At 48.4% G+C, this 20,988-nt stretch overlaps 1 protein-coding gene across 3 annotated transcripts in view; it reads left to right on the plus strand.

The window, feature by feature from the left end:
* WBP2NL (WBP2 N-terminal like) overlaps nt 1–20,161 on the plus strand; it is a 32,383-nt gene extending 12,222 nt beyond the window's left edge. For all 3 annotated transcript variants that reach the window (XM_089309017.1, XM_002721402.5, XM_089309018.1), the window contains 5 exons: nt 94–202; nt 444–585; nt 784–876; nt 9,673–9,780; nt 16,719–20,161. In XM_089309017.1, coding sequence (XP_089165143.1) covers nt 94–202; nt 444–585; nt 784–876; nt 9,673–9,780; nt 16,719–17,137 — 871 coding nt within the window. In that variant the 3' untranslated portion in view covers nt 17,138–20,161. The remainder of the gene's footprint in view (nt 1–93; nt 203–443; nt 586–783; nt 877–9,672; nt 9,781–16,718) is intronic.
* Nucleotides 20,162–20,988: the final 827 nt, after the last annotated feature.

Raw genomic sequence — 20,988 nt, forward strand, 5'->3', positions numbered from 1 at the left:
GCTAACGCTGAGTGCCTGCTCTGGGCTAAGAGCTTCGTGTGTGTCATCCCGTGTGACCTCCAAATCGTGTGCTGTCTGCCCTTCCTTCCACAGTCTCTTGGAGCAGTGTCCAGGTGTGCACCTCTCCTTCCCACAGCAACCGCAGGGCTCCAGCCTCTTCAGCGGCACAAAGAGCGGGACGCTGTTTCTCACTTCCTACCGGGTAATCGCTGCTTCTCTTGTGATCTGCTGATTAACTCTACATGTGTTTTCCTAAAAATGGAGAGAAGTTACCATTGCTTTTCAAAGTGTCTCAAAGGCATTTTCACTTTGGGATTCTCTGTGTTGAAGAGTGATGGGGAAACAATGGGTGATCAGAACCCCAGGGCAGCCCTACCTTGCTGTGAGTCTCAGTCCGCGGCTGAATTCTGCCTCCCTTTTCTGAAGTCTCTTTTCCCTCTTAGGTGATTTTTCTGACTTCACACTCAGTCAGTGATCCCATGTTATCTTTCATGATGCCATTTGATCTGATGAAGAGCTGCACCATTGAACAACCAGTCTTTGGTGCAAACTACATTAAAGGAACCATTCATGCAGCTCCCGATGGTAAGTACCCCCTCAGAAGCATGGGTATTTTCCTCGGAAGCTTCTAGAAGGTTTCAGATTCAGACGTGCTCATGTTAGAATTCAAGTGAAAGCTGCCATTCTGCTCCGGGTCTCTGCCATTCTGCTCTCGGCGTCTGTGGCAGTCCTCCTGTCGTCAGCTGCGCCAGCCTCAGTGAGTGTGTGCTGTTCCTTCCCCAGGTGGCTGGGAGGGACAGGCGACGTTTAAATTAGTCTTCAGAGCCGGAGGTGCCATCCACTTTGCCCAGCTGATGATGGAAGCGGCCTCTGCTGGTGAGTGGTGCTGAGAAAGATACTAAGCACGTGGGGTTTTGAGGCTTGTGGGAGGCCAAGGTTTGCTGGCTCTGTGGCCAGGCAGTTATTTGCACACGTATTCAGCAGGCATTTCCTGAGCCTACCTACGATGTGCCAAGCACCAGCCCCGTGCTAGGACCACAACGATGATCCTGCCCCTCCCTGTCCTGAAGAACACTGCAATCTAGTGGCAGCTGACAGGCACCTAAGTGACTAATTATAAATGCGAGTCTTTTGTCCATTAAAATATTTGTTTTTATTATTATTTTTTAAATATTTATTTATTTATTAGTTTGAAAGGCAGAGATACAGAGAGGCAGAGGCAGAGGCAGAGAGAGAGAGAGAGAGAGAGAGATCTTCCATCCACTGGTTCACTCCCCAATAGCTGGAGCCAGGCTGATCCGAAGCCAGGAGCCGGGAGCTTGCTCCAGGTCTCCCACACAGGTGCAGGGGCCCAAGCATTTGGGCCATCTTCTACTGCCTTCAAAGGCCATAGCAGAGAGCTGGATCAGAAGTAGAGCACTGGGTCTCAAACTGGCACCCATATGGGATGCTGGCACCGCAGGCGTCAGCTTTACCAGCTATGCCACAGCACTGGCAAAAAAATATTTATTGATATACTTTCATTTATTTGAAAGGTATAAGCAGAGTGGGGGGTGGGGAGGTAGAGAGAGTGTTGGTTCACTCCCCAAAAGCCCACAGGAACTGGGGCTGGGTTGGCTTAAACCTGGAGACAGGAGCTCTGTCTGAGTTTCCCACGTGGGTGGCAGGGACTTAGTGCTTGAGCCATAACCTGCCGCCTCCCAGGCACATTAGGATTGGAAGCAGACACAGAGGTGGGACTTGATCCTAGGCACCTGCTATGGGATGCAGACATCCTAAACAACAACTTAACCTGCTGTGCCACAACACCCACCCCTGTTGTCCATTTAAATGCTGGACTGGGGGAAGGCGTGTGGCACGGTGGGTAAAGCCGCTGCTTGAGATGCTCACATCCCATATTGGAGTGCTGCTTTGAGTCCTGGCTATTCCATTTCTGATCCAGCTTCGTGTAGTGCATCTTGGGAGGCAGCGGATGATGGCTAAAGTGCTTGGGCCAGTGGGAGACCTGGATGGAGTTCCAGGCCGCTGGCTTCAGTCTAGCCTGTCTCTGATTGTGTGGGTGTTTGGTATGTGAACCAATGGATGGAAGATCTCTCTGGTGCACACGCCTCACCCCCCACCCCCTGCCCAGTCACATTGCTTTTCAAATAGGTGAAAATAAATTAATAAACAGAATAACCTTAAAAAAATACACACTAGCATCATATGCCCATTGATCAGTCTGTGCTTCAGGTCTGGGAGCCACGGCTGCCTTCACTGTTCTTTGTAGGACACGGCTTTTATCTTCTCTGTTCTGGTCTTCATTTGCTTCTCTTAGGTTCAGTCCCTGTCTTTCCTGAAGCACAGTAGAGATATTGACTGTCAGGCCCTACAACACTGACCTAATGGATGTGCCAGAGAACTCTTTCCAACCTTGACTGTAAATAATGCTTTTGTGATATGTTTTTATCCCATCCAGCCTCACCTCATTGCTCTCATTCTCTCACTTTTTTTTTTTTTTTTTTGACAGGCAGAGCTAGACAGTGAGAGAAAGAGACAGAAAGGTCTTCCTTCCATTGGTTCACCCCCCAAATGGCCGCTACGGCCCGCGCTGCGCCAATCTGAAGCCAGGAGCCAGGTGCTTCCTCCTGGTCTCCCATGTGGGTGCAGGGCCTAAGCACTTGGGCCATCCTCTGCTGCCTTCCCTGGCCACAGCAGAGAGCTGGTCTGGAAGAGGAGCAACCAGGACAGAATCCGGTGCCCTGACCGGGACTAGAACCCGGGGTGCCGGCGCTGCAGGCGGAGGATTAGCCTAGTGAGCCACAGTGCTGGCCTCTCTCACTTTTTATACCCCAATCAAACCAAACTTCTTTGTGCCTCATTCTCTCTCATCTCTGAGAACTTTTGCTATTTGCTCTGTCTCAAATTCTCCTCCTCTTTCTCGCTTGCCTTACCCCCATGGCTTCCAATCCATTGAAAGAAATGCAATCTACCAAGGCAGGCATCTGCAGATACACCAGCACATCTCATGGTGTGTGCTGTCCCAGAGGCACAGACACGTGCTGGGGACACGTAAGGGGGCGGAATGAAGTTTCTGAGAGAATGCTAGAAACCATGGTCACAAGTGTGAGAAAGTCTCAGTTGGAGAGGAAATGAGTTCAATTTTAGATGTACTAGCTAAACACTAACTGGATGTTTACCACATCCTGGGCAGTGTTCCAAGCTTCCTGTATATGTCAGTTTATTTAGTTTTCATAAGAACCATTATCCCCATTGTAGAGCTGGAAACTCGGTCAGTGGTGATAACATCATTTCCCAAGGCTAGCTGTGATGGAAGAAACAAATTTGAATCCTAAACCCATTCTCTCTCTCTCTCTGATTTTGAACTTTTACTATGAAAAAAATCAGATCTTTAGAAAGTTTGAAGAATATTGCAATGAACTCCCTTCATTTAGATTCACCCAGTATTAACATTTTTCTCATGTTTGCTTTATTGTTGTTCTTTTGCTTTTGTTTTTGCTGAACTACTTGGAAATAAGTTACAAAACTGCTTTCCTTCATCCCTAAATATTAAAATGTGTCTCCCCTCAGGAAGAGAGCATTCTGGTATTTAATTTCAGTGTACTATGTCGAGGAAAGTTACATTGATAGTATACTATTACTTAACACGTAGTTTATATTCAAACTCAAATGATTGTCCAATACTATTCCCAACTCTTAACCACATCTCCCCCCACTCCCTACTAATCTGGGATCTAATCGCAGATCACACGCTGGATTTAGCCGTGCTGTTGCCTGTAATCCAGAACTCAGCCTTTCTGTGTCTTTCATGACACTGACATTTAGAAAGAAGACAGGCTTCTTGTTTTGTACAATGCTCCTTATTTTGGGTTGTCTTTTTCCTCATGAGTATATTCAGGTCATGCATTTTGGCAGGAACACTATGTAAATGATGTTGTGTCCTTTTGAATGTGCACATTTTTTACAAAAAAGATTTATTTATTTGAAAGGCAGAAAGAGAGGGGGCGGTGAGAGAGAGGGAGAAAGAGATATCTTCTATTTGCTAGTCCACTCCCCAAATAGCCACAATGGCTGGGACTGGGCCAGGCCCAAGCCAGAGCCTAGAACTCCGTCCAGGTCTCCCATGCTGTTGGAAGGGGCCCAGGTACTTGGCCATCTGCTGCTCCTCTCCCAGATGCATTAGTGGGGAACTGGATCAGAAGTGGAACAACTTGGACTTGAACCAGTCCTCTGATATGGGATGCCAGCATTGCAAGCAGCAACTTCTTCTACTGTGCGCCCCTGAGCCTGCACTTTCAACACTACAGCATGCTAAGTGTGAGGTCCGTGGCATGCTGGAGGCTATGGGACATGCAGCTTGGAGCTCTAAATATGAGCTTCAACTAGACTGATGTGAAATTCCTCTCTGAATTGGGCAGTGGGCTCACTCAGTGAACTGAGGAATAGTTCCAAGGGTCCTGAACATTTAAGGGATGGGAAGGGAAGGGAAGAGGGGAAGAAGGGAGAGACATGGGTTATCTGTGGAGAAGACTGAGAAGGGGCTGGCTGAGAAAAGGGAGGTGATCAGTGAGTTTATCGTCCCAGAAGTTGAGGGAGGAGGGCGTTTCAGGAGGTATGGGGTGGTCAGCTTCTTCAGAGACATTTGGTAAAGTGAAGCCTGAGGATGTACATGGCCTGTGGAAGCTAAGTTTGTCAGTGACAGCAGAAGAAAGTCCAGTGAAGGCGCGGTGGAGATGGCGGAAGAGGCGTGTGACAGAGGCTGAGGGTAAGAAAGCTTTTTCCAGGTACCATTAGTGCTGCAGTGTGAAGACAGAAAGACCAGGGAGTCGGCAAGTGTGCCCAGCCAGTGCCTCCTCAGTGGTTCAGAGCACAGGCTGCGCCTGGAGCCTGGCGTTGGATGCAGGGAGTCCTGGCAGGCAGAGGGAGGACAGCTGGGGGAACTCAGGCCGAGGGGTCTTGGAAATTGGTTCTTCTTTGCTGCAGATGTCTGAGGAACTCAGGCAGTTACATACTGGAAAACAGTTCATTCTTATTTTTGGCCTCACGGTACTGAGGGGACTTCTCTTTTGGGTCATGGGCTAGGGATAAGGCAACTTCATGGGTTCCTCTGTGCTCTCATTGAGATCTGCTTCTTGCACCAAGCCAGGTTCAGGATTTCAGCAGGTGCATAGCCACTTGGTAAGGATTTAGGCATTTTTTATGAACTTGGCCCAGTGTCTGGAACTGCTTTGGGTTTATCTGAATACTGGAACCTCCTTTCCCCTCCAAGAGTCAGGGCTTGTGAGACAGAATTTTTTGACATCCTAAGAGTTATGCTTCATGATCAGATTATTTGATCAGATGAAATTCCCTAACCTTCCCCAAAGCTGACATGCCAGGGCTTTTTGATCTATGTGTGTAACACGTACATGAGCGCCTTTTGTGCATCAAATACTAGATGAGGCAGTGGAGAACACAACAGTGAACAAGACTCACATGACCTGGTGCTAGTGTTATGGCACAGTGGTCAAGGTGCCACGTGGGATGCCTGCATCTCATAGGGAGTGCCTGAGCTCAGATCCCGGCTCTGCTTCTGATCCAGCTTCCTGGTGATGTGAACCTTGGAGACAGCAGATCATGGTTCAAGTATTTGGGTCCCTGCCATTCATGTGAGAAATGTGGATGGAGTTTGGGGCTCTTGGCTTTGGCCTTGTGCAGCCCTAGGTGTCATGAATGTCTGAGGAGTGAACCCATAGATGGAAGATCTCTCTGTGTCTCTCTGCCTTTCAAATAAATAGAAATAAATACAACTTAGAGAAAAGACATACATGGCCCCCTCTGTATTAAGCTTGTGGTTGGTGGGTTGGGCACTGTGGTACAGTAGGTTAAGCCACCACTTGGAATACCCACATCCCATATTGGTGTGCCTGGGATCGAGTTCTGACTCCACGTCCAATCCATCTTCCTGCTGACGCATGCCCTGGGAGGCAGCAGATGATGGCTCAGTACCTGGGTTCCTGCCACTCATGTGGGAGACCTGGATGGAGTTCTTGGCTCCTGGTGTTGGCCTGGACTGGCCTTGGGTGTTTGGGGAGTGAACAGTGGATGGAAGATCTGTCTCTTATTTTGTGTGGCTATGCCTTTCAAATAAATAAAATGTGAAGATATAGACTTAGGGTCTGTGGGCAGGTGTTTTTCCTAGCAGTCACATTGCTGCATCTCATACTGTAGTGCCTGGGTTTGAGTCTTGGCTCTGCCTCCTGATTCCAGCTTCCTGTTAATACAAGCCTGGGGAGGCAGTGGTGGTGACTCAAATAGTTGGGTCCCTGCCACCTATGTGAGACCTGGATGGAGTTCTTAACCCAGCCCAGCCCCTGCCACTGTGGGTACTGGGGGGTAAGCTAGAGAGAAGATGGAGGCTCTCTTTCTGTGACAGTCTCTGCCTCTCAGATGAAGCGAAATAAAATAAAAAACTTACAGTTTAGTAAGAGTCATAAAAATAAGAAGCAAACAGGTAAGTGAATAAAATACTTACTGTAGGAAGAAGTATAAAGGACATGAATAGGGCATTGAAAAGCAGGGTCACTGGGTAAGGAGAGCAACGTTAAATTCATAGTGAATTAAGGTAATGCTCGCTGATGAAACAGGTAAGCCCCAAATCACTGGTGTGTAAGACAGCAGGTCTGACTGCCGTATGAAGGCTAATCAGGGACAAACAGCGGCTCTGTTTCACATAGTCACATCAGGGGCCTAGGGCAGTAGAGTTTCTAATTTTTTTTTTATTTTTTATTTTTTTTACAGGCAGAGTTAGACAGTGAGAGAAAGAGACAGAGAGAAAGGTTGGTTCACCCCCCAAATGGCCGCTACAGCCAGCACTGCGCCAATCTGAAGCCAGGAGCCAGGTGCTTCCTCCTGGTCTCCCATGCGGGTGCAGGGCCCAAGCACTTGGGCCATCCTCCACTGCACTCCCAGGTCATAGCAGAGAGCTGGCCTGGAAGAGGAGCAACCGGGACAGAATCCAGTGCCCCGACTGGGACTAGAACCCGGGGTACTGGTGCCACAGGCGGAGGATTAGCTAAGTGAGCCACAGCGCCAGCCTGCTTTTTTTTTTTTTTTTTTTAAATTTATTTATTTGAGGAGAGAAGGGAGAGAGAGAGGAAGAAAAAGAAAGAGAAACAGAAAGAGGAAGAATGATTTTTCCCATTCACTGTTTTGTTTCCCAAACGGCCAGAGGCAGGAGCTGGGAACTCAGTGCAGGTCTCCCACCAGGATGGCAGGAACCCAGTGAGTTGAGTCCTCAGCACGGCCTCCCCCAGCTGCAGGCAGGAACTGAACCCAGGTCTACAGCCGTCCCACCCTGAACGCCCTGGTCTCGTCTGACCTCGGGAACTGAACCCGGGTCTACAGCCGTCCCACCCTGAACGCCCTGGTCTCATCTGACCTCTGGAACTGAACCTGGGTCTACAGCCGTCCCACCCTGAACGCCCTGGTCTCGTCTGACCTCGGGAACTGAACCCGGGTCTACAGCCATCCCACCCTGAACGCCCTGGTCTCATCTGACCTCAGGAACTGAACCCAGGTCTACAGCCGTCCCACCCTGAACGCCCTGGTCTCATCTGACCTCGGGAACTGAACCCGGGTCTACAGCCGTCCCACCCTGAACGCCCTGGTCTCGTCTGACCTCGGGAACTGAACCCGGGTCTACAGCCATCCCACCCTGAACGCCCTGGTCTCGTCTGACCTCGGGAACTGAACCCGGGTCTACAGCCGTCCCACCCTGAACGCCCTGGTCTCGTCTGACCTCGGGAACTGAACCCGGGTCTACAGCCGTCCCACCCTGAACGCCCTGGTCTCGTCTGACCTCGGGAACTGAACCCGGGTCTACAGCCGTCCCACCCTGAACGCCCTGGTCTCGTCTGACCTCGGGAACTGAACCCGGGTCTACAGCCGTCCCACCCTGAACGCCCTGGTCTCGTCTGACCTCGGGAACTGAACCCGGGTCTACAGCCGTCCCACCCTGAACGCCCTGGTCTCGTCTGACCTCGGGAACTGAACCCGGGTCTACAGCCGTCCCACCCTGAACGCCCTGGTCTCGTCTGACCTCGGGAACTGAACCCGGGTCTACAGCCGTCCCACCCTGAACGCCCTGGTCTCGTCTGACCTCAGGAACTGAACCCAGGCACTCTCATGGAGCATCCTAACCACACCCTCACCACTAGGCCGAGGGCCTGCCCCCGCCATCTTTTTGTTTGTTTGCTTGTGAAGATTTATTGTTTTATTATTTGATAGAATTATACAGAGAGAAGGAGAGAGAGAGAGAGAATCTTTCACCTGCTTGTTCACTTCCGAGATGGCTACAATGGGCAGTGCTGGGTCAGGCCGAAGCCAGGAGCTTCTTCCAGGTCTCCCATGTGGGTGGCAGAAGCCCCCCCAGCCCACTGCCCACTGTCCTGATCCCATGGCATCCTTGCCTGTTTGCACAACCAGCGTGATGGGAAGAGTCAAGACCTCATCTGGGAAGTTTTCACAGGCCAGGTGTGAAAGCTTTGTGCAAAGATATACCCACAAGGGGACCGGCACTGTGGCATAGTGTGCTAAGCTTCTGCCTGCAGAGATTCATGTCCTGGCTGCTCCTCTTCTAATACAGCTCTCTGCTATGGCCAGGGAAAGCAGTAGAAGATGGCCCAAGTGCTTGGGCCCCTGCACCCATGTGGGAGACCCAGAAGAAGCTCCTGGCTCCTGCTTCAGATCGGCTCAGCTCTGGCTGTTGGCGACCATTTTGGTAGTGAACCAGCAGATGGAAGACCTTTCTGTCTTTCCCTTTCTCTGTCTGTAAGTCTACCTCTCAAATAAATAAATCTTTTTTTTTTATTTTTTAAAAGATTTATTTATTTATTTAAGAGGTAGGGTTACAGAAGTGAGAAGGAGAGACAGAGAGAAAGGTCCTCCTTCCTCTGGTTCACTCCCCAAATGGCCACAATGGCTAGAGCTATGCCAATCCAGAGCCAGGAGCTTCTTCCAGGTCTCTCACGTGGGTGCAGGGGCCCAAGGACTTGGGCCATCTTCTACTGCTTTCTCAGGCCATAGCAGAGAGCTGGATTGGAAGAAAAGCAGCCCAGAATAGAACTGGCGCCCATATGGGATTCTGGCGCCACAGGCAGAGGATTAACCTACTGCACAACAGCGCAAGCCCCATAAATAAAATCTTTAAAAAAAAATATATATATATATCCATGAGTTTTCTCTTATTAGTAAAAAGAACATGTGAAGTTTATTTTGTTAGTAAAAAGAATCTTTGTAGATATAATTTAAGGTTCTTGAGATGACAAGATGACGTAGGTGGGCCCTAAATGCTATTGTGAGAGACAGAACTGCTTTCTTCTGTATCATACTGCTTTTATGTTCTTTCGTGGAGGGGTGTATGTTGCCTACTTGATGGAACCCTCACTTGGAATGTGTTGATATCTGTTATGATCGTGGCTGTGCTAGGCCCCGAGTAAGCACAGACAGGGCACACTCTCTGCCCTTCAGCATGCAGTTCAGAAGGCGCTTACCTATGTTTTGTGTTGTCTCCCAGGAGCCTTGTTGGACACAAGTGTGAGGTGATGGCTAATAGTCTGTTAATGATTTGGTTGATAGTGGCTGTACATCTGACTTGAAAGGGTTCATGTTTTGTTAAACTTGTCTTCTCAGCTGCCCGAGGAGCTCCACTTGGGACTGTAAGTTACCGGATCGGCCCTTCAGGGATTTATGTCATTGCTAGAGAGGGGAACATGTGCACTCCACAGGCACCTTGTCAAGGTAACGTATGGTGCGGTGCTTCTTCTCTGGAGGGGGGACAGTCTGCCAGAGGCTCAGAGAGAGCCTCATTGCAGCCTTGCCTCCAACTCTGCTGCAGAAGCAGCAGCAGAAGTTGGGTGTGTGTGTGTGGGGGGATTGGAAAAGGGTCAGGTCTCTGACTTTGTTTCCAGACTGAAACCTAGTGGCAAGCCAGCAAGTGACTGGGCCTAAATTCAGGCTTGCTTTCTGTGGTTATGTACCAATGCGGAGCGCACTAGGCAATTCCTGCCGCAGCCTAGGCAGGGGACAAAGGCTTTTGCCACTTCCCCTTCTGCATTTTACACTGGCATAGCCATCCTGCCTGTGCCCTGCCTTTCAAGCTCACTGAGGATCAAGCCCTGGGCTTTGTGCCTGCTCACGGTTGCTGAGTCTAGTTTCTGGGAGGTCAGAAACCAGTGAGTCTAGATCTACTACCTTCTGATGGGCCACAAAGGGTCTCCTAATGCTACCACAGGCCCAAAAATCTGGGCCGTTTCTTGAGTTCTTTTTGGAGCATGATGTGCATGTCCATGGGCTTTTAGTTTTGTGTACAACTAATGGTTACTAATGTAACCTTAATAATTATCTTGGGTTTTGAAAGGTCATTAAAATCTGATATTTATAATATAAAAATGATGTTGCTAGGTTTAAAATTTTTTATTGAGGTGAATTCACATAACATACAGTTAACCATTTTAAAATATACGATTCAGTGGTATTTAGTGTAAAATTTAGTTGTATTTAGTGTATTTACAGTGTTATGTAACCACCAGATCTTTCTAGTTTCAAACTTTCTCATCACCGTATTCACTAAGTAATACTGCTCTCCACTGCCCACTCCTTGGTATTCTCTAATGTGCTTTCTGTCTGTGTGGATTCACCTCTTGTGGATCTATCACATAAAGCAAATCAAATGGGGGTGGGCGTTGCGGCACAGTGGGTTAAGCCACCACTGGCACTTCCCTTGTAGGAGTGCTGGCCTGAGTGCAAGCTACTCTGCTTTCCAATCCAGCTCCCTACTAACATGCCTAGGAAGCAGCAGAGGATGGCCCAAGTCCTTAAGTGCCTGCCACCCACGTGGGAGACCCGGATGGAGTTCTCGGCTCCTGGCCCAGCTCAGGCTGTTGCCCATTTGAGGAGTGAACCAACAGATGGAATACCTCTTTCCCCCTCCCCCCTTCCCTCTCTCCCCTTTTCCCTCCTTCCTTCCTTCCTTCTCCCATTCCCTTTCCCTCCCCCTCTCTCTCTGTCACTGTCTTTCAAATAAATAAATAAATATATTTTAAATATTTATCTATTTATTTGAAAGTCAGAGTTACACAGAGAAGGAGAGGCAGAGAAAGAGAGAGAGGTCTTCCTTCCGCTGGTTCACTCCCCAACTGGCCACAATGGCCGGAGCTGCACTGATCCGAAGCTAGGAGCCAGGACCTTCTTCCAGGTCTCCCACATGGGTGCAGGGGCCAAAGGACTGCCATCTTCTACTGCTTTCCCAAGCCATAGCAGAGAGCTAGATTGAAAGTGGAGCAGATGGGACTTGAACTGGCGCCCATATGGGATGCCAGCACTGCAGACAGCAGCTTTACCCACTCTGCCACAGTGCTGGCCCCTATTTTTTTTTTTAAAGATCATATGATATGTGACCTTTTGTGTTTGGCTTATCTCACATAGGATAATGTTTTTAGTGTTCACCCAAGTTGGAGCATGAAGCAGTACTTCATTCCTTTTTGTGGCTGAGTAATGTTCAGCAGTATGTGTGTACAGTGTGTAATACTTTGTCCATTCATCTGCTGATGGACATTTGGCTTGTTTCCACCTTTTGACTATTATGAATAATAACTGTTACAAACAGTTGTATGTGAATTTCTGTGAGACATACATTTTCATTTCTCTTGGATATATACCTAGGAGTAGAAGTACTGGGTCATGTGGCCATTTATAACTCCATAACTCTTTTTAAAGTATTTTATTTGTATTTATTTGAAAGGCAGAGTGACAGAGAGAGACAGACAGACCTTCCATCCTCTGGTTCACTTCTCAAATGGGTGCAATGCCAAGTCTGGGCCAGGCTGAAGCCAGGAGCCTGAAACGCTATCCAGGTCTCCCATGTGCGTGCAGGGGCCCAGGCACTAGGACCATCTTCCACTACTTTCCCAGGTACTCTAGCAGGGAGCTGGATTGGAAATGGGGCAGTAAGGACTTGAACAGGTGCTCTGATATGGGATTCTAGCAGGCAGTGACTTAACCCACTGTGCCAAAATGCCAGCTCCTCTGTAACTTTTTTTCTTTAAATATTTTATTTGTTTATTTGAAAGGTAGTGTTACAGACAGTGAGAGGGAGAGACCGAAATAAAGGTCTTCCACCCACTGGTTCACTCCCCAAATGGCTGCAATGACCGGAGGTGTGCCGATCCAGAGCCAGGATCCAGGAGCTTCTTCTGGGTCTCCCACGCGGGTACAGGGGCCCAAGCGCTTGAGCCATCTTCCACTGCTTTCCCAGGCCATAGCAGAGAGCTGGAGGGGAAAAGGAGCAGCCGGGACTCAAACCAGCGCCCATAGGGATGCTGGTGCACAGGCGGAGGAGGAACCTACTGCACCACAGAGCAGGCCCCCCTCCATAACTTTTTAAGGAACCACCACATTGTTTCCTACAATGCTTCACTCTATTTTCTATTCCTGCTAGCAGTATACAAAGGTTTCTATTTTCCCACATCCTCTCCAACACTTGTTTTTTTAATGTAGCCGTCTTAGTGGCTACGAAGTGTTTCACACTGTGGTTTTAACTTTGATTTCCGCAAAAACCAATGGGGCTGAGCATATTTTCATGTGCTCATTGACTCTCATATCTTTGGAAGTTGTCTATTCAAGTTCTTTGACCACTTTTTTTTTTAAGATTTATTTAGTCTGTTACATAAATATATAATAATAATAATAAAGATTTTTATTTATTTACTTGAAAGTCAGAGTTACACACACACACACACACACACACACAGGTCTTCCATCTGCTGGTTCATTCCCCAATTGGCCACAATGGCCGGAGCTGGGTCAATCCAAAGCCAGGAGCCCGGAGCTTCTTGCAGGTCTCCCACGCAGATGCAGGGGCCCAAGCACTTGGGCCATCTTCTACTGCTTTCCCAGGCCATAGCAGAGAGCTGGATCAGAAGTGGAGGAGCTGGGTCTCGAACCAGCGCCCATATGGGATGCTGGTGCTTCATGTCAGGACGTTAACCTGCTTTGCCACAGCGCAGGACCCATGACCACTTTTAAATTTAGTTGCTTGTCCTTTTGTTGTTGAGTTGCAAGCATTCCTTATATATGCTTGACATTAAACCCTTATCAAATATGGAATATGCAAGTATTTTAGGTTATCTTTTATATTTTTGATAATGTACTTTGATATCCAGAAATTTTCAATTTTTATTAAATTTATGTATTCTCTTGTTGCTCATGCTTTATTTATTTGACAGGTAGAGTTATAGACAATGAAGGAGAGAGACAGAGAGCACAGAGAAAGGTCTTTCTTCTGTTGGTTCACTCCCCAAATGGCCGCTACGGCCGGTGCTGTGCCGATCCGAAGCCAGGAGCCAGGTGCCTCTTCCTGGTCTCCCATGGGGTGCAGGGCCCAAGCACTCGGGCCATCCTCCACTGCACTCCCGGGCCACAGCAGAGAGCTGGATTGGAAGAGGAGCGACCAGGACTAGAACCTGGCGTCCATATGGGATACTGGCGCCACAGGCAGAGGATTAACCAAGTGAGCCACAGCGCCAGCCCTGGGTGTTTTGTTTTGTTTTGTTTTGTTTTTTAAAGATTTATTTGCTGCCGGCGCCGCGGCTCACTAGGCTAATCCTCCACCTTGCGGCGCTGGCACACTGGGTTCTAGTCCCGGTCGGGGTGCCGGATTCTGTCCCGGTTGCCCCTCTTCCAGGCCAGCTCTCTGCTGTGGCCAGGGAGTGCAGTGGAGGATGGCCCAAGTCCTTGGGCCCTGCACCCTATGGGAGACCAGGATAAGTGCCTGGCTCCTGCCATCGGATCAGCGCGGTGCGCGTGGACCGCAGTGGCCATTGGAGGGTGAACCAACGGCAAAGGAAGACCTATCTCTCTGTCTCTCTCTCACTGTCCACTCTGCCTGTCCAAAAAAAAAAAAAAAAAAAAAAGATTTATTTGCTTATTTGAAAGGCAGAGTTACAGAGAAGCAGAGGCAGAGACAGAGAGAGAGGTCCTCTATCCACTGATCCACTCCCTAGATGGCTGCAACAGCCGGAGCTGTGCCAATCTGAAGCCAGGAGCCAAGGGCTTCTACCAGGTCTTCCACACAGGTGCAGGGGCCCAAGGACTTGGGCCATCTTCTGCTGCTTTCTCAGGCTATAGCAGAGAGCTGGATCAGAAGTGGAACAGCCAGGACTTGAACCAGCACCCATATGGGATGCTGGCACTGCAGATGGAGGCTTTACCGCTATGCCACGATGACAGCTCCTTAGGTATTAAGAATCTGGGGCCGGCTCTGTGGCATAGCAGGTAAAACCACTGCCTGCAGTGCCGGCATCCTATCTGGGTGCTGGTTCGAGTCCTGGCTGCTCCTCTTTCAATCCAGCTCTCTGCTGTGACCTGGGAAAGCAGTAGAAGATGGCCCAAGTGCTTGGGCCCCTGCACCTGCGTGGGACACCTGGAAGAAGCTCCTGGCTCCTGGCTTCAGATCGGCCCAGCTATGGCTGTTGCAGCCATCTGGGGAGTGAAACAGCGGAAGGAAGACCTCTCTCTCTCTACCTCTGCCTCTCTGTAACTCTGCTTTTCAAATAAATAGATAAAGCAGCCTGGACTTGAACTACTGCTCAGATAAGTGATGCTGGCGTCAGGGTTGCAGGCAGAAGCTTGACCTGGCGTTCCACAATGCTGGCTCCAGAACTTTTTTTTTTTTTTTTTTTTTTTTTTTTTTTTTTTTTTTTGACAGGCAGAGTGGACAGTGAGAGAGAGAGACAGAGAGTAAGGTCTTCCTTTGCCGTTGGTTCACCCTCCAATTGCCGCCGCAGCCGGCGCGCTGCGGCCGGCGCACTGTGCTGATCCGATGGCAGGAACCAGGAGCCAGGTGCTTCTCCTGGTCTCCCATGGGGTGCAGGGCCCAAGCACTTGGGCCATCCTCCACTGCACTCCCTGGCCACAGCAGAGAGCTGGCCTGGAAGAGGGGCAACCGGGACAGAATCCGGCGCCCCGACCGGGACTAGAACCCGGTGTGCCGGCGCCACAAGGCAGAGGATTAGCCTAGTGAGCCATGGCCCCAGAACTTCTTAAATAAAGTGTGTGTCTTACATTTCTGTCAGTTGTAATCCACTGTTATTTGTAGTCTTGTTACTGGCTTCTGCTCCAGAGAAGGTGATCTCTACTCTGAGTCTATTCACCTGTCTTTCTGTATTTGGTGGGGAGAGGGGGTGGCTTGCTTTGTGACCTCGATTATTTGATGGATCCAAAAAATAGTATTAACTGAGAAGAATGATACCTGCAATGCAGGAATCAAATGCTGTTTCTTTACCAATCCTGTACAGCATTCTAAGCAGTTGGCTTAAGCATAAATAGAAGTTATAGGACAATACTTTTAAAATAGGGGGCTGGTGCTGTGGTGTCACAGATAAAGCCACCTTCTGTAGCACTGGCATCTCATGGCACTGGTTCGAGTCCTGCTGTTCCACCTCCGATCCTGATCCCTAATGGCCTGGGAAAGCAACAGAAGCTGGCATAAATGCTTGGGCTCCTGTACCCACCTGGGAGACCCAGAAAAAGCTCCTGGCTCCTGGCTTCAGATCAGCCCAGCTCCGGCCATTGCGGTCATTTGGGGAGTGAACCAATGGGTAGAAGATCTTGCTCACTCACTGTAACACTGCCCTTCAAATAAATAGATAAATCTTTTAAAAAAATTGTCCTTTCACCTTGACCCAGTAAAAGGTCGCTGTGGAAAATGAAGTCCAAAGAAGCAAAGCTCATGTTTATTGGGCTGTTAACTGGAAAGTTGGAAACAACATGCTTTCCAACCACATGGAGATTATGTAGCCTCTATCCCATATGATGACATATTATCCAGCTTTCTTAAAAAAGAAAAATTGGCTGGTGCTGTGGCCCACTGGGCTAATCCTCTGCCTGTGGCACCTGTACTCCGGGTTCTAGTCCTGGTTGATGCGCCGGATTCTGTCCTGGTTGCTCCTCTTCCAGTCCAGCTCTCTGCTGTGGCCCGGGAGTGCAGTGGAGGATGGCCCAAGTGCTTGGGCTCTGCACCCGCATGGGAGACCAGGAGAAAGCACCTGGCTCCTGGCTTCGGATCGGTGCAGTGCACTGGCCTTAGTGGCCATTTGGGGGGGTGAACCAATGGAAGGAAGACCTTTCTCTCTGTCTCTCTCTCTCACTAACTCTGCCTATAAGAAAAAAAAAAAGAAAGAAAGAAAGAAAAATTATCCAGTTTTTAATTTGTGATGTAAAGTAGCATAAAGCTCACAAAAAAGCCAGATAAAAATATATGGTTCATATAAGCATGATTATATAACAAAAGAGATTCATGGAGATTCCACAAGGAAAAATACCAGAATATTGTCTTTGGTGATAAAATTGTAGGTGGCTTTTTTTTATTCACCTTTTATGTTTTCTGAATGCATATTTCTCATTGAGCATAATTATTCATAACCAAACTATAACACGTGCGATATCTGTTCACACCTGTAAGTAGTGTGCGGATCTAACTGTAATATCGTTGATTTGAAGCCCTCCACGACAGGAAGTGATAAAGCCTTCAATTGGTGGCTGAAGGAAAAGGCTTCAGTGTTACTCCACCTGAATTCTCTTGCATTAATTTGTTTTAGCACTTTTTATATATATAAAAAAAATCTCTCTCACTCCTTGCGCACAAGGTCGCTGATTCTTTCCCCTTCTGGTATTCCCAGTGATTGTCTATGGAGCACCCTCTTCTGCCTACGGAGCCCCGCCTCCTGTATATGCAGCCCCGCCTCTTGGATATGGACCCCCTCCTACCGGCTACGGAGCCCCGCCTCCTGGCTATGGAGCCCCTCCCATTGGCTATGGAGCCCCGCCTCCCATTTATGGAGCCCCTCCCATTGGCTATGGAGCCCCGCCTCCCATTTATGGAGCCCCGCCTCCTGGATATGGAGCCCCGCCTCCCAGCTATGAAGTCCAGCCAGTGGGATTGGGAGCCCCATCCTCCAGATACCAAGCCGCTCCTGCAGGAAACGAAGCCCAGCCGTCGGGAGGTGAAGCCTCGCCCGGGCCTGGGGTGCCCGGAGTCGTGCCAGCAGAATCCGGAGCCGGGGCTCCCGGGTCTGTGGCAGCACAGCGACCAGGCTAGGAGACTGCTCTTCCCTCTCCCTCGTCTCGGGCCTGTCCCCAGGCGTCTAAGATGCAAACACTGAAGATTCACCAAGCAAGGTAGCACCGCTCAGTTGAGGTCAGGATGAGGATCGGTTATCAGCACAGGCCCATGCGGGGTCGTTGTCCCAGCGCCTGGGAAGGTGCAGCCTTCCTCCGAGCCTAGGTTTTAGAAGCGGTCGCCTCTGAGTAACTGGGCAGAAGGCAGAGTAGCGCTGTGCGGGTGACTCCCAGTACTGTGGTGGCTTTGGCCCCACTGCAAGCACAGTTGGCTCGTAAGTCTGGAAAAACGTCCTGCTTTCCTCCCCTTTCCCATTCAAGAGACGCGTGTTATGTTCCACTTGCTAGGCGCTGAGATGCATGCTAAATGATCACGTTGGACATTAACTTGTTTTTCACAATATATTAGTGAAAGGATGGACATATCTGGTAGTAAAACACAGTTTCATAATGTGCTACATTCATGCAATGGAGGACTGTACAGCCATTGACAGTGACGTCTAGAGGTAGAGCAAGCCTTTGTGAAGACCACAGTAGAACAAAGCAGTGAAGGAAAGTAATAAAGGAAGAGAGCGATAATTTTTGACTTTATCAAAATTTAAAACTTTGACATGGCAAGAGCTAAAAGATAGGCAGCAGACGAGGCAAAAGTCACTTCTAACTGTATATTAAACAGTTTATTATCAGAATATATATGAAGAGCTACAGATCAACCCAAAAGAAGAGAAATGGACACAGGAATTACCAATAAACCAGGAAATAGCGTGGCCAGAATACATGTGAAAGATGCTCACCTAGACTAGCATTAGGGAAACGCAACTAGAAATGCGAAGCCACTTTTACTAGGTTTGCAGAGTTTATTCTTGATGGAGCAGTTTCACATCTTCATATCCGTCCCTGAGAAACAGTTGCATATGTACACAAAGAGGCAAGTGGGAAGATTTCATTGCATTCATTGTTTCTAACAGCCCAAAGTTAGCAGTACTCTAATGCCCATTAATAACAATATATAAACTGTAATACACCCATGCTACCTATGCAGAGATCTCCAAGGCTTGGTGTTAAATGAGAAAAGCAAGGAATATATACCATAGTAACATTCAAACACATGAGACCAAATGCCCCCTTTTATAGCAAGACTTTGTGACATTTATATTTTAAAAAATATTTATATCAGTTTATATTTCTATATTGTAAGAAATATTCATATAACAAATCTTTGGTAATATCTCCTTCAGTGAAATTTGTAGACAAGTGCATATAATTCCATACCATTTCAACCAAAATCAATATAATACTACAATAAGTATGACATGAGGAGGAAATAAAAGTAGTTTATAACAACATTTATTTTTTAATTAATTTTTTTTATTTCAAAGGCAGAAAGAAAAGGAAAAGAGATCTTTGTCCTGCTGATTTACTCCCTAAATGTCCCCAAAAGCTGAGAGAGGGCCAGGCTGAAGCCAGGATCCAGGAACTCAATCTGGGTCTCCACAGTGGGTGGTGGGACCCCACTACTTGAGCCATCACCACTACCTCCAGGGGTCTGTTTAGTAGGAAGCTGGAGTAGGGGCCAGATTCAGGACTTGAACCTGGGTATGCTGATGTGAACAATGGATGGCTTAACCACTAGGCTAAATGTGTACGCCTTCAGTAAAATATTAAGTATTTTAACACATAAAAGTCACGTCTCCCCACACTGGCGGACATACTGCAGAAATCGAGGCTCGCCTGCTGTACATAGGCTCACTGCTGGGATCAGCACTAGAAATGCCAACTGATAGGGCCGTGTTGCATTTGGTGACTTGAATATCGTGCTGTGAGCAATGTTTTCCAAAATAGTGAACAGTCCTGGAAAAATTTCCAAGTAAAGTTTAGCTTCCCTTTCATTTACAGAGTTGAGTCCCTGAAAAGTTCTGTGTATATTAAGATCATGTTAAACAGGGCTGGACTTTAGGCTCACCTACAGCAGAGGCTGGAGATCCATCTGAGAGTCATGAGGGAGCGTAGGACAGTTCTTTGGCACGAGGGACCGCCTGTGCCTTTCAGAATGTCTAGCTTCCTTGATCTCTTACCCACTAAACCCCAGTAGTGGCCTCCAATTGTGATGGCTAAAAATGCCCCCACTTGTTTCCTGATTGCCTGCTGGGGGCAGTAGCATCTTGGCTGAGAACCACTGTTCTGGACTCTCCATTCTCCCACTTTGGCCAACTCCTTATTTCATTGGCCTTTCCTTACTGTCTTGTAGACTCATTAAGCCACCTAAAAATGAGGCCTTAAAACCAAAGTATAAGTCAAGTGTTTTTATAAAGGATACAACAGATAACAAGAGGGTCCAGGGCCTCAAAGTCTACAGTGTTATTGGACCACAAGACATTTAAGTCAATATTTTTATGCATATTTTGTATGTAGTTGAAACTATTCTATAAAATAGTGCTTCACCTGACATTATTTTCCATTTTCATATATTTTTTAGAACTCATAAATGCTGCTAGTGGCTACATAACATTATACACCTTGGTTGTGTACCTGCCCCATAACCTGACTTTTGCCAGGCTTGGCCCCAGCTGTTGCGAAGAAGAGGATAGAAGATCTCTCTCTTTTTTTTTTGGTCACTCTACTTTTCAAATAAATTATTTTTTATAAAGATTTATTTATTGGCCGGTGCCGTGGCTCAATAGGCTAATCCTCCGCCTGTGGCGCCGGCACACCGGGTTCTAGTCCCGGTCGGGGCACTGGATTGTGTCCCGGTTGCTCCTCTTCCAGGCCAGCTCTCTGTTGTGGCCCAGGAGGGCAGTGGAGGATGGCCCAAGTGCTTGGGCCCTGTACTGCATGGGAGACCAGGAGAGGCACCTGGCTCCTGGCTTCAGATCAGCGCGGTGCACTGGCTGCAGTGGCCATTGGAGGGTGAACCAACAGAAAAAAGGAAGACCTTTCTCTCTGTCTCTCTCTCTCTCTCACTGTCCACTCTGCCTGTCAAAAAAAAAAAAAAAAAAAAAAAAGACTTATTTATTTGAAAGGCAGAGTCGCAGAGGCAGAGAAAGTGAGCGAGCGAGAGAGGACTACCACCTGCTGGTTCACTCCCCAAACGGCTGCAAGGGTCTGACTTGGGCTGATTCGAAACCAGGAGCCTGGAGCTTCTTCTGGGCCTCCCACATGAGTGCAGGGTCCCAAGGATTTGGGCCATCTTCAACTGCTGTCCTAGGCCACAGCAGAGCTGGATTGGAAGTAGAGCAGCTGAGACTCAAACCGGCGCCCATATGGGATGCCGGCACTGCAGGCGGCAGCTTTACTCACTACCCACAGCACTGGCCCCTCAAATAAATTATATAAAGAAGATTTTCCCTTGTGTTATCTTCTAGGAGTTTCACCATTTCAAGTTTTATGTTTAAGTTGTTAATATATTTTGAAATAATTTTTGTGTATGCTGTGAGATAGAGCAGAACGGTTGCTGGGTTGCTGCAAGACTTGGGTTCATTTCTAGATTTCTAGAGTTCTGTGGAAGTTGATTCTGTCGTCTGTGGCAGGTTTGTCACTGTCTTTATGGAAGTTGCAAACTTCGGGCAGTTCTGAATGGGGACATCTTTGCTGAGCCCTGTTCCGGAGAGCTTGTTCGGAGGTTCTAGCAGGGGAGCGCAGCTACTCGTACACCCTTGACCGAAGACCGGTCCTCCTCTAGCGGGGAAGGTCGTGCTCTTCGACCCAGCGCACAGCTTTGGGAGGGAAGCACATGGAGGGGTGAGGGAGGACGGGGACACCCGCCCAGCCAGCCCGATCAGCCGCATCAACCCCGGCGATCAGTGGGGTGACAGATGGCGCAGCCAGATCGCC

Source organism: Oryctolagus cuniculus, chromosome 11 (genome assembly GCF_051225735.1).
Source record: "Oryctolagus cuniculus isolate XC-2025 breed Fujian yellow rabbit chromosome 11, ASM5122573v1, whole genome shotgun sequence".
NCBI lineage: Eukaryota > Metazoa > Chordata > Mammalia > Lagomorpha > Leporidae > Oryctolagus > Oryctolagus cuniculus.